Below are 13,732 nucleotides of genomic sequence, written 5' to 3'. Positions count from 1 at the left end.
GGTACAATTCACATTAAGTGCTTTTATCGCGAAGTGTCCTAGTTCAACACTCTTAGCAACCTTTATGACCTCATCCAAACTTGGATTGCCCATAGTAAGTAATTTCTGTTGGATCTGCTTGTCCCAACAATGTGCAATGAATTGGTCTCTGACGAGCTGGTCACGATATTCCCAAAAATTACATTCAGAACACAATTTGTACAAAGCACTTAATTAGGTATTAACATTTCCACTTTGTAGCTGTGTATGTTTAAAAAATGTGTGCCTTAACACAACTAAACTGGGTTGCACATCAAATTTGATCACTAACTTTTTAACCGCTTCTTGATATTCATCAGTAACTTCGCCCTCCCCAACACAATATCTGGGTGATGTTTATAAATTCTCTTCCCTCAAAACCTAAGGCGTGAAGGAGAAGACACTTCTTCCTTTCCGCCCTAAAACGTGAAGCCCCATTAGCACCCAAATACGTTTTGAATGCGCCAAACCACTGCCTCCATTGAATGTGAGGGGCACCAGGACTTTCTAAGAATGGTGGTGGAGGATTAACCAATTGCATATTTATGTTCAAAATATCAGAATAGGTCTACCTTCAAAATTCTCTAAAACAATATCATATAGTCTGTTACAGTAAGTATAGCAAAACTGTATGTGCTACTCCCAAATCTGCACGTTTTGAATTAAATTAAAAAAATAAATGAAGCACATTGCGTAAATAAAGCATAAAAGTCACACATTGAATTGCAGAATAAAATGTAGTCTGTACATTCAGATATCCTATATGTTTATCCTTCACCACGTCCCAGCCTTGACTGGAGGCAGATTTGACTTGGGTTTTACTTTGGGAATATTCCAATATGTTCATAAAAAAATAAACTAGAAAATAACTACTTACAGGCAGGATCTAAAGCGCAATGTTCACTTTATGCCACAATCTGAAAAATGACACTAAGATTACCCTTACGTACTCTAAGGTACAAAGAAGAAGGACCAATAGCACTGCAGTGTATCAGTACTTCATCAGTTGCCACACACAGAAGGAGTAGAAGGCACAGATGACGCTGACACGTACACTGCAGAATCACCAATACTCATTGAGTAGCAGAATCACCAAAACTCGTTGAGTATTCTAATGTGTCCTCATTTGTTGGAATGCAGAGCTTGAGAAAGGGGCTCCGGCCCCCAACAATCACCATCAGCTTTTCCACTCTAATCAATGCACAGCGAAATGCAGGCACATCAGCTGACATCAAACGTGATCCAGGTTGATGAACCACATAACACGCAGTAAAACTCAAACCCTTACCACTCACCTCCTCGCCAGATTCTTCCTAAAAATGTATTAGATTTTGCTTTCTGCCACTGGAGAAGAGCAACAAATCACCTTATATGAAATTGACAACCGCTGAAGGAGGTTCGAGCAGAGATGCCAGGAATTTACCCTTTTAAATGCCATAAATTCTGCGTAGGTCTGACAGGACAGTGCCTCTTTCAAAATGTTGCGGTGGCTCGCCCGCTCGTCGCCAAAAATTATGTTGTGCCCCTGGACACAAGATATCACCACAGGACACAGCAGGTAAGCTCTTATAATTTATTTATGGGAACAACGAGCCACTGCTCCTCTCAGGACAGGTGAGAGGCACCAACTGACATTTATGGAAGACCATACACATGGGGACTATGGCTACACATGAAGGTTCTAGTAAGAACCTTAAACAAGCATAACTAAGTACAACAGAGTTGCCTAGATGTCACTTGTTATCTGAAGAGAATGTCATAGTGGCAACCTAGTGGCATATTAGCTGAGGCACCTCTTTGAAAAGATGGCTGCCAGAGAAGTTGAAAAACAGTGTGGATGGTGATTCACCACTCACAGAAGTGAGCACACATGTGGACTATTTGTAGACTGCATAAGAAAGTACCCTCACTCCATGTTCCAGAGACTGTAAGAAGTCATTACACTGATGTGCGAAAAGTGAATTATTAGTTGGGGAATATGGGGGACCTCACAAGTAATAATGTCTCTTCCACGTCCGATCTAGTTAGGGTTCATTAAATCAAACCTTAGCTCAGTCCTGGGTAGGCGTGGCACAGAGCAGTCAAAGGAAAACAAGAATTAAGCATGTTCAGTACCAAAACAGTCAATAAGTAAGAAACACAACCCAATAAAAAAACACCAATTTTTAAAAATAGTTGATCTTTTAATGGACACCAAAACTACAAAAATCTGATGAATGGAGCATAAGTTATGCTTTTTGAAAGGTTTGCATGAATCATGGGAATTCACTCTAAAATGATTTATAAATCACTGCTTTTCACTTGTAGTGGTAATCTCTGAGCCTCGACTGTGAAAGTCCAGGCCGAAATAAAGGTTTCAGGCTGACTGCGATGAAGCATGGGTCATAAGCAGGCATGGGGTTGGTCCCTGTCAAACCTTTACTTTCGCTCTTAGAAACTGTTCTGGTTCTTTTTCTCATCGGTGGCTTCCTCTGCTAGCTTGAGTCCGACTTTGGGTTCTATGTCAATGGGCAGGTGAAGTCCAGCGGTCTGATGGAAACCTTGCTGCCCAATGGTGTTTTTTTTGCCAGCTGCTAACCAGCAAGTAGTGTATGAGCCTTGGAGTCTGTGTGAGACAAAAATGTGTATATGTATATATATATATATATAGATAGATAGATAGATAGCCTGAAACTATATCTATCTATCTATCTAACAGGTTGCAGTTCTGTGCAGAGAAAGAGTAGTCTCTACCACCAGCCAAGAATCTAGGACTTAAGGGGTCAGCTAGGCTCTGTGCAGGTGCAAAGCTTCTTTAGCTTTTGTCTGTGAAGTTTAGCAGGAAGCTAGCCAACTAGCCCTTGGAGTCCACTCACTGGTCCTTGGCACAAGTGGGAGCAGGTTCCGCCCCTGATGTCTCTCGCCATGAAGTCAATAGCAGGAGCATCCCTTCTCTTTCTGTAGTCCTGCCTTGGTGCAGCCTTTCTTTCTTTCTGAGGTCCTCCGTTTCAGCAGGTGCAGCCCTCCTTCAGTTCTTTCCAAGTTCAGTAGTGTTCTGAGACTGGGTGCCGGGAGTACCACTTTTATGTCAATTTAAAGTTTGTGGGTGGGGAGGACTCTGTAACCAATGGGGGCAAAATATAAACGGGAAACTCTACCCATCACTTCCTGGGGGGTATGCACTAAACAATCCCACAGTGCATCTCTCTGCCCAAATCCAAGATGTCCGAATCCTTCTTTCCTGTGTATGAGCTATTGGCACAACCCTGAGGTGTGTCCAGTAAAATGAGCAGCTCTCCCTGGAAAATCAGTTCTGCAACAGGTTTTTCACCTGTGGAAGAGATACCAGCTTGTCTACTTATGCTAAAAAGAGGGCAAGCTAAGGTGTGACTTGCATTTGCCTGGCCCTTTGAAACTTGGCCATCTGCGGTCACAGCCCTCTGGGCATCCTGTCAAGAGGAGGGCACACCTCCTTTCACCAACAAGGCTTTTGTTCCCCTTTACTTGGAGCTATTCACACCTGGCCAGAGGGCAGCAGGCTGTCTTGGATGACAACTGGTGTAGTGAATCAGAAACCACTATTAGAACTTTGGGGCAGGAAAGTACTGCCTTTCTTAAGTCATCTTAATAAAATGTACTTTAAATTAGTCTTCAGCAAAAAGTTTGGTTAAATGTAGCAAATCATTTGCTACCTTGAAATACTATATTTGGTGGTCCCAAATGGGAGTTAGCACTTTGTGGTTGTACTACTGTAACCCCATGTTAGCCAATCGGACTACCAGCCTCGCTGCAGTGAAATTGACAATAGCGGGTGTTCTCTGTTAAGACATGTAAAGCATAGAAGAAATGTCCTTTGTTTTTAATATTCTGTTGCCGGCCTTATCGGCTTCTGAGGCCCGCCTTATAGGTAACTTATAAATAATAAAAAGGAAGGTTTTGGACTTGGCAGAATGGTTTATTTTGCCATGTCGGGTTGGTATTTTAAAAGTCCATAGCAATGTAGGTAAAAAGGCCTGTCCCTGGGACAGTGCTTTTGCTTCTAGCACTGCCAGTCACCACATAGCTTGGGTGCCTCACCCTGAATGTTTCCCTGACATCAGAGCAGTGTCTCATATTTACAAAGCGAAGAACATGAATAACTTACAATGTGCTTGCATGGCTGTTGCGCTTACTACAGGGTGATGGATACTTGTTTCCCAAAAATATGTCGCACATCTTTGGAGTGAAAGTACTATTGAGCTAAATTGATGGTGTATCTAAGTTAGTTGTGCTGAATACACAGAGTAATGTTCTGTTTTTTGCTTAATAGACGCATGATGATATATCGTTTTTTCTATAAGATGCATATGCAAGATTATTTTCTCGTTATCAGTACAATATTGTGCAGGAATACAATTATTTTTTTTCTTCTTTAGTTGGCAGAAGATAGCAGACTACCTTTTGGCTAACATTATAGCCCCAGATGATCTTGGAACAATAATCGACTTTAAGGAATTGTGGAGAGGGAAGATTCAAATATACGAGAGAAAGGTAATCCTTTGTGTGTCCTTGTCAGCATGTTTCTTTAGTAAGGTGCCTTGGGAATTGTTGGACCTGACCCTTTTTGCAGGATTATCCCCAAACTTTTCGCCTTCTTCATGTATTTTTTTCTGACCCGTTTTTGTTGGATTTAGGACTCTAGCACTGAATAGCAGTGGTAACTTGCCCAAAGTACATGTGCTCTCTCCAAAGTCCCTTGTACAGTGGGATCCCATTTACCCAGGCCTTTTAAGTGAAATGCTATTAATGGGCCTGCAGTGCCGTTTGCGCCACCCACAGAAGTGGCCTTTTATACCGGTCTCATGCCTTCCACTGCAGGGCCTGAATGCACAGATTATTGCTACATTGACTTGGCATTTAAAGTTACTTGGTAAGCCTGAAACTCCCCTTTTACTACATATAGGTCACCCATAAGGTAGGCCCTATGTAGCCCTATGGGCAGGGTGCTGCGTAGGTAAAAGGTAGGACATGTGCCTGTTATTGTTTGACATGTCCTGCTAGTGACAAACACCCTATTCCGTTTTACACTGCAGTGAGTGCTGCTCCTCTCATGGGTTAGCATTGGGAATTCCCTTATATGTTTGTAAGTGGTAATTTCTGATCGGTTTGGAGTATGTTTGGTATGTTTGGAATAATGGTGATAAATCCTGCTTATTGGTGTAGGTGTTTTTTTCATTACTGTTGTAGGAATGCCACTTTTTGGGCATTTCTATGTGCTTATGACCCATTGTGCTTTGCAGCCTGACTCCAACCCACGTCTTAAGCAGAGTGGTAGCTAGGCTTTGTGCATACTTTCCAGACAGCCATCACACAGGACGGGTTGTGGTGTAACCCCAGCCGTCATCAGCACACGAGCACCGTGGAGCGTGACGGCTGGGGTTAGTCACCAGCATGGAAGGGGTTAAAGGCAAATATTATTCGGGTGTCGTCATGTCTTTTTATGTATACACACATCACCTATTTGCTTTTTCCGCAGTGTTTTGGGTAATTCTAATATTTGGCAAGTTGTTATAAACTGTTTTTATTATAGCTTCTCATCTCTGGATGGATTATGCATCCCAATACTTACAAAGGTTTTTTTTTTCAAATGAGTCTGCAGTGAACTGCTACCTCATAATATTGCTTTCTCGGTGGGCAATCCATCACTCTCCTAATATTCGTTGGCCCTCCTCACTTACCCCTTAAAAGAGAAAGTGAGACTACATCTTTGGCACACCAAAAGAGTGCCCTGCTTTTACAACTATCCTACCAAAGACCATTGAATAGACAGTAAGCGGTTTGTGGGTTTCTCTGGGGCAAATAAAGATAGTGCAGTGAAGAAATGGAAGCCTGGAAGCAATCTATAGAGGTGATGAGGACGCATTCCACCATGGGCAAGTATCCACCACTGTGTTAGCACGTGAAATGCCCATCCTGGATACTTGTCATGCTGCTATGTAGGCATCCGCTCATGAAGCATTACTTCCTTGACCGCTAGGTACAACTGGAGGAGCATTTTGAAAGTTCGTTCCTGCAGGACTTGTTGGTATGAGTCCGGCCCATACCCGTGGGTAGGCATTGCTTTGGTATCTATTATAAAGAGGAATAATCTGCAGTATCCAAGAAAAAGTGACATCTCTAACTATAGATTCCTCACTGCCCACCTGCCTCCCCTTTGTGTGGAATGGTGTCTTTCCATCTAAAAGGTTCCAAATTGGAGATTTAGACACGGGCAGAAGCAATTCCTTCTTGGGCTTGGTATCCAAGGTTGATTATGTTGTCTGGAAAGAAACTGACACCAGCACACTTGAGTGGATCCTATATGCTCCAGTCATCACTTCGGGGCAGGGCAGAATGGACACAGAGCTGCATGATGCGTAGGGGCTAGGTTGAAGAATCTTCTCTATCCAGTCTGGCACCTGGGGATATTCTAAAGGTGAGGAATCTACTGTTAGAGTATCTACCAGAATGAGTGTTACAGAAGGGAAGTAATTTGTTCTTTTGGAATATATTCACATCATTATAAAACATGGCAGCCTTTGAGCAGCTGAATTTGCTGACGTGTGACTTATTTCCCAATATACATTTTTTGTTATATGTGATCCTCCTGCCCCCTCCTTTTGTAGTGATCCATTGCAGTTTTTGGGTAATCCTTCAAAAAGAAATGTTAATGTCACAGGCAGATGCCTTATGGACTGTTTGCGATTTGGACTGTAGCTGTTTAGAGTATTTCTAAGTTCTCACCATATATAAATTTAGGACATTTACCTTAACGGAAGAGCTGATACAAGACAATAAACGTTATTTTTCATTGTAGGTATACAAAGCACATATTGCATGTTCTTGATTTGTCAGAATAACAATGTGATGTATTTTAAGTGTTTCCTTATTCTCTTTCTTCTTGAGTTTGCATCTGAAATTAAGTTTCCCGAATTCTGCTTAAGAAGATCAATAAAGAACAATTATAGCACACTACATGAAATCATAAGATCATTTACCAAGGAAGGTAAACAGCCAAAAAAGTTGAGCACATTACCAGAGGTAAGGGACCGATGATTGTTCTTTTGTTGGGTACTTCTACTTTAAATTTGTCTATAAGGCCATCACAAAACTTTGCAGTGGCTTCTACTTTCTCTGTGACCCCTTTAAATCATCATGCATGTTAAAATGCCTAAGGATAGTGTGCAAACGATTTAATTGAGTTTCATACTTTTGTTTTCTCTTTATTGGGATTAGCCTACAATAAAACAAATGTAGTGAGTCTTAAGTTATCAATTTAAGGCATGGATTGGCATGAGTGGTCAATCCTATTTGTCCATGCTAGTCTGCACTACATGTTATGGTGCTTATTACAGTAGCATGTCTGCCATATTCTCTGCATAGCTTTGTCATTGTTAATTTATTTAAAATTTGTCTGTGGCACTATTCTACCCAAAAGGAGTGTCTGTGCTCTTTACAAACAACACATATTTAAAAGAAATGCATTTAAACTATATTTAACTCTCAGAAATATAAACAAATGCCAGATGAGGGAAAAGTGGATAGGCTGGTGCTTGTTCAGACAGACATTAAGTACCATGTACAAGGGCTTTTGTTGAAAATTCATGTTTGTTGAGGTCAAAGGTTAAGAGAAAATTCCAAAGACTTGTTAAATATATTAATTCTTTTTATTTCAAATTAAATTTAAGTAATGCATATCTATCTATTTAGATTTCTTATTGATTTGTATGTATTCTAAAGTATCCCCTGTAAAAAAGTGGTCTCACTCATGAGGCTTAGGTTGGATTTTTGAATTTGGGGCTGGTTTCTAAGCTCAATATTCATGTGGAGGACTCTTTTGGGCTGTGGCTGGTGATGGAAATAAGGTCGTCGTTGATAAAGCTCCAGGACTGCATAACTTTCAGACAAGCGGACCTTAAAGTATATTGAACAACCATGGCTTGTGACCTAGGCTGAAGAAAAGTGCACCAGAGATAAAATAGAAAATTCAATATTATAGAAGCAGGGAGTCCTGCTGTGACCAATTATTGCTGTGTAGTTATTATGGAGATTACTGTTACATTCCTGCAAACATGTTTGTTTTTGCACTGAGCTGAGCATTTAACAGGAATTTGAGTGCCAGTATTATGACCTACTGTATGTCAGTTTGTATGTTGGAGAGGACCACTATGCAACTAAATGGGCACTACTATTACAACAAAATGAGACATAAATACTTAAGTGAGACCTAAACAAGTTTTATTACTTTGATTCCATCTTTAATGGACATTGAATATAGAAATTCATAAGCTTTAGAATTTTTATTGACTAGTTTATAGGTACCGCAACGGTTTAATGTTATCTTGCCATAAATGTTGTAATTTCTGGTTTGCAATGAATGTTTAGAGTTATACTTTTAGTTTCATGGTATTGCGAACACCATCAACATAAGTATGAATAAATGAAATTTATTTAGACCATTCTAATTGATTTATTGTATGTCTTTGCAGGCATTCCATTATTACAGTCCTGTTTTACAGTTTGTGCAGATGGTGGTGGTTCAAGATCTCCCTCACTACATCATTTCAGATCTTGAATTTGAACTGTATCCTTTAACTTCACAGCATATTTTACCCACATAAATGCAATGCGGTTAAAGCAAAATGGGGGTGGGGTACCTGTCCACCAAAATGTATTGTGGAAAAGATCATTTCTGATGATGTGCGCACCACGGTTTCCTCTCAACCTCTTCCTCACTGATTGTTTTGTGGCTTAGATCTCTCTAAACAGAGGCCCAGGAAGGTATGGATGTCCAAGCACGTATCTTTTCACTTGAAAACCTACCATTGTCCAACTGGTAATGTGAACAGCTGTTTCTTTAACACAAATAACACCAGCAGAGAGAAAAAAGGCCACCATGCCTAACCTCAAAAGTCTGGAGTAAAAAATATTTTCTGTCAAATGTGTGATCTTGGTTAAAGGTAGTTAGATTTAAAGTAATATTCAAAACTGTAAAGGGCAGATATTGCTGTAATAGAATATGCAATCCTGAACAGTTTAATACTGTATTATGTGAAATGCTAGTAAGTACACAATGTGGATACAAGTTTTTCTTTAACATGTTTCACAGCACCTTGACGAGAAACAGCCACAAAGAAAAATCCAAGCTGTTATTGGACCAGCTGTCTTCTCTTTGTGGGAAGGTTTGTACATTGACAACATTCTGCATTTTGACTATGGTTCTGCATATCTTTAGAACCTGCTGTTCTCGTTTCAACTTTGCATAAATTCAGTTTTGGTTGTACGTTTGCCATCATCAGACTTTCAACCTTAGGACCTATTGTCCATCATCTTTTACTTTTGTTTAGTTTATGACCCTGAGGGGTAACACGTCTTATTCACTCCCTGCAGCTGCCTTGCTTCTCTCACTAGACTACCAGATATCAACTGGTCATATCACAGTTCTCCGTGCTCATATAAGATCCTGGCTACTAGGCAGGGCAACAGAACACCTGCTGTACAGCAGAGTTACATTGGTTACATTGGTTGAGAACATATGTACATATATACTTGCCAGTTCTGCCACTTTATACACCCACACCTCAGTATTTATTTTTCACTCCAAGGGCTCTGCACTGGTACTCTCGCTTATCCTGTTAATTTAATCTTCTTTAGTCTCTCTTCTGCCAGTTTTCCTGTGTCTGCCCCTGGCTTAAAAAGAGATGCCAACTGTTATTAGGTTGCGCCAGACTGGGCCAAAGTCAAAGTTCAGGTTAACTGCGATGGAGCGTGGCAGGCTACAGGGACAGAGTTAGCCCTGCTCAACAAAGTTCCTTGAATACTGGTTTGCGGAACGTTGCAAGATCCCATGTTGGGGATGTGTCGCACATTGACAGTTCCGAGGAGCTGCGGGCTGAGATGCTGAGTCCTGTGTCGTCATCGAGTATGCAGACCATAAGGGGCTTGAAATGCAAAGGCGTCACTCTGCGTTGGTTCTGCTTAAAAGGACTACAGCTTGACTGGCAGAGCTCCTTCAGGCCCAAACATCCAAGGAACCAGGACTAGGGTGGCATCACCTGGGGTTAGGACTCGCAGCAGAGAGAGTTCAGGTGCTTGGTTCAAGGTGGTTGGAGCCTTTTCTTTCCTGAGGGCTCTGATCAGGAGGCCAGCCAACTAGTGCATAGAGTCACTCTGGCGGTCCTGCGTTCAAGAAACTGGACCAGTGCTTTTTCTTCGACAGAATTGTGACACAAAAACCGACTTTACCATTAAAGATGATTTTAGCTTAAAGTTCTTTAGCCACCAAATTCTACATTCCAACCTGCTCCCAATTGAAAGCTTTCATTTATTAAATGTAATAAGTTAACCCAATGCTCTCCTATGGGAGAGGTAGGCCTCAAGTATTGAAAACAAAGGAGTGTTTTTCACTACCAGGACATGTACATTTTAAAAGTGTATGTCCAACTTTTTAATGTGCTGCGCCCTGCCTTGTGGGCCGTTTAGGGCCTACCTTAGGTATGACATATATGTATTAAAAAGGGAGGTTTGGGCCTGGCAATAGGTTTATCATGCCTGGTCGAAATGGCATTTAAAACTGCACAGACTGCAATGGCCGGCCTGTGACATGTTCTTGGCTACTAATTGGCGCCTCTGACAATTCAGCAGTGCCTATCTTAGATATTAGACACCTAGAACAGAACCATGATCTATGCTAGTGTGAGGTTTATGCAAGGAACTCATTATGTAGAACCTGCTTCTACCCTGTTTTTACTATACTTGTTAACTCCACCCCCAGTGCTGACTCCATGAGGTTAACTTACAGCATTGCCTGGATGCCTTCCCATTTTCTTCTTTCGTTCATTCCAGTTGTCAGTGGATTCTTGATGATGGTGTATGGATAGGAAGGTAGGACCTCCCACCCTACTTAAGGTATCACTGTGGTCCATATTCTGCCTTCCACTGAAAGCAAATTCTGGCAAATGCAACATTGTGCTCATCTGGTGAATATGAGCGTTTGAGTGATATTACGTGCTCCAAGAAAGAAAATGTAACCCATCCTACATAGTGTCTGGTGGCATTGCATCAGAAAAGACCTTCACATCATCTTGCATGATTCTTCTAGAAAACAATGCTAAATTACTGTACCAAAAGTAGGTGTCTGCTCTGGATCGAACATTCAAAACACTGTTGATGGCATGGACTTTGTGACATTGTAAATGCGCTGAAGAACGTTTGTGGGACCTCATGGAAGCTACATAGCACTAGTAAATCTGTTAGGTTCCACCCCCGTCCCCCTCACCCCATGCCCTCAAGCGAATGCAGATGTTAGCCTTAATATTCACATTTATCTGAATTGATTAATTATGACCTGGAACACAGCTACATTTTCTGTGACTTGTCTGCCTGATGTATAAGAACAGTGGATATCTGTATTAACACCTGAGTCACTGTGCACCGGATTGTAAATATGAGATTTAAATGCATAATTGTTTAATGTAAATTTAGGTCTCTCGCTGCCGCAAACTAACCGTTCACATCCAAACAGCATATAAGCAATATTTAGTTTAAATATTTACTCCACATTTGTAGAATGAACAAACTGTTTCTTGTCATGCAATAGTCTGGCATCCCATTTAACTGCTAAGTTCTGGTGAAGACCCAACCTGTTGACAAGATGGAATCTTCATACCTCTGGTTGTATTTGTTCACCTACAACTTTTTGCATAGTCAATTTTATCATTGTTTCCAGGTTCAAAGATTTTTTATTTTAAATTGAGTGTTGTAGAAAATATAATATAATCTAATTAGGATTGTGTATTCCTAATGCTCTTTTTCAAGATTTACCTCTGCTTTGATTTACTCAATGTGGGAGGGCGGGCCGGATAAACAGACGAGGAGGCGATATGTAGTGTGCCAGTGGAACTACTTTTATTTAACAAGTTCCGGCAAAGGAACAGTTTGGGTTTCCAAGGCTTGGATATTGCTTCTCTTCTCTAGGTGGGGCTTCGGGTCTCCTCGTTGTTCGTATGGGTTCAGCTTGCAAGCTGGATGGTCCTTTCCCAGGGAGGCTCAGAAGAGAAAAGAAGAACAAGGAGCCGTCAGAATTCCTGTTTCCTATAGGCTTGCCACCATCACCACACCCAGTAGGTGTTTGCTTATGGAATGAAGGATAGTCGGGAATTGTGAGGGATAACGGGGTCGGTAGGGTGAAGGGGGATAGTGTCGGTAGGGTGAAGGGGGATAGTGTAGGACCTGGCTAGGAATATAGTGCCCAGTGCAATTAGAAAGGACTCACAATATATCAAGAGAGGTAGGCAAATAGTGATTTGGCCTGACAGAACTCAGTTGCTTTCACTGATTATTGGGGAGTGAACAAGAACAGAAAATACCTGCCAAAGACTTAAAACGAACCTTCCTTCTACGAGGAACCGCCCGCCACCCTTCTGTACATACACCCCCCCCTCCTCCCGTTCCCCTAGACCCCACTCCCCCTGTTCCCAACACTAACCGGCTCTGCCGCAACTCTCCTGAGTCGCGGCCGCTCTTCAGCCACCTGCGTTGGGGACCAACAGTCCTCGCACCACGTTTCTTCTCCTTCTCGCTCCTCCGCTTCACCTTCTTTCGCGTCTTCTCGACCTTCCGTTTCTTTCTCCTGTTCCCGATCCTCTTGGCGTTCCTCTCGGCGTTCTTCTACTCTTCCGGTCTCTTCGCGCCCGTCCTCCGTCTCTTTCCAGGTTTTTAGTCCCGGCGTGGATCTGCTTCCGGGGTTAGTCCCGCCCTCTTCCTCGCCGTTGTGTGGGAAGTCCTGTCACTGTACAAACAGAGAGCATGGGGGCATTATCGGCGGTCTTCTACGCCAGAATCTCGCTATCACCTTGTCCGGTAAGTAACAGTGTCGCCCTCGCCATTGCGACTCGGGCACTCGGCAGCTCATGTCCGGCAATCACTCACACTCAATTATTCAGTTTTGTATAAAACTAAACACGTTTTTGGCATTGATTTCTTTACTATTTAAATATTAAGGCATTGGCAGTGTTTTTCATTTTTTGCAACTTGTAAGGCATCTCGTAAGGAGCCCTTCTTTCTGTTCACGTTCCTATGCCAAGGTGTCAAATGCTTGAAATATATGTTCAAGGTACTTGCTTGAGAACTTGGACTGAAGCAGCCTATCTCACTTGAAGGTATCCCCCTGCAGAGATCCATCTCACTGTTATGTTATGTTGTACAGTTTATTAAGCGCACAGCTGCCCCAGCAGAGGGGCGTCCCGGCGCTGACAGCAGAAAACTGCAAAGCCTCCACCAACGGAAGAGGCTTACAACTGAGGGAAGAGGTATGTATTAATTGCTTTCTGAAATGCCAGATAACTCTTCAAATTGCGGATGGAGAAGGGAAGCACGTTCCAAAGTTGGAAGCCATTGTGTGAAAGGAACGCCCGCAGCGCGTACCCTCCTCATCCTAGGGATGACTGCCAGATGTTGTCCCATTGACCGAAGTTGACGGAGAGGAGTGTGTGGTACAAGCATTTTGGCCAGGACAGCTGGGGAGGAAGAGTTCATGATTTTAAAGGCGATAGAGAGGGACTTAAACTCTATACGTTTGGCCACAGGCAACCAATGAAGCCGACTAATGGCACTAGACGCTGAGCATGTCTTGGGCAGGCGAAGAAGAGTTCTTGCCGCAACATTCTGAACCCTTTGCAGTCGCAAGATTTCAGTTTTATTAGACCCAAGATAAAGT

General features: G+C 42.1%; 1 protein-coding gene across 1 annotated transcript in view; it reads left to right on the top strand.

The window, feature by feature from the left end:
• The window catches only part of MTBP (MDM2 binding protein), a 186,977-nt gene that overhangs the window by 82,832 nt on the left and 90,413 nt on the right, over positions 1–13,732 (top strand). The window contains exons 7-10 of the mRNA XM_078686833.1: positions 4,413–4,527; positions 6,922–7,056; positions 8,505–8,599; positions 9,125–9,197. Of these exons, the coding sequence (XP_078542959.1) occupies positions 4,413–4,527; positions 6,922–7,056; positions 8,505–8,599; positions 9,125–9,197 (418 nt within the window). The remainder of the gene's footprint in view (positions 1–4,412; positions 4,528–6,921; positions 7,057–8,504; positions 8,600–9,124; positions 9,198–13,732) is intronic.

This window comes from Lissotriton helveticus, chromosome 4_1, assembly GCF_964261635.1.
Source record: "Lissotriton helveticus chromosome 4_1, aLisHel1.1, whole genome shotgun sequence".
Taxonomy (NCBI): Eukaryota; Metazoa; Chordata; class Amphibia; order Caudata; family Salamandridae; genus Lissotriton; species Lissotriton helveticus.
The sequence above is the reverse complement of the archived record's forward strand: the minus strand, read 5'-3'. Positions and strand labels throughout refer to the sequence as shown.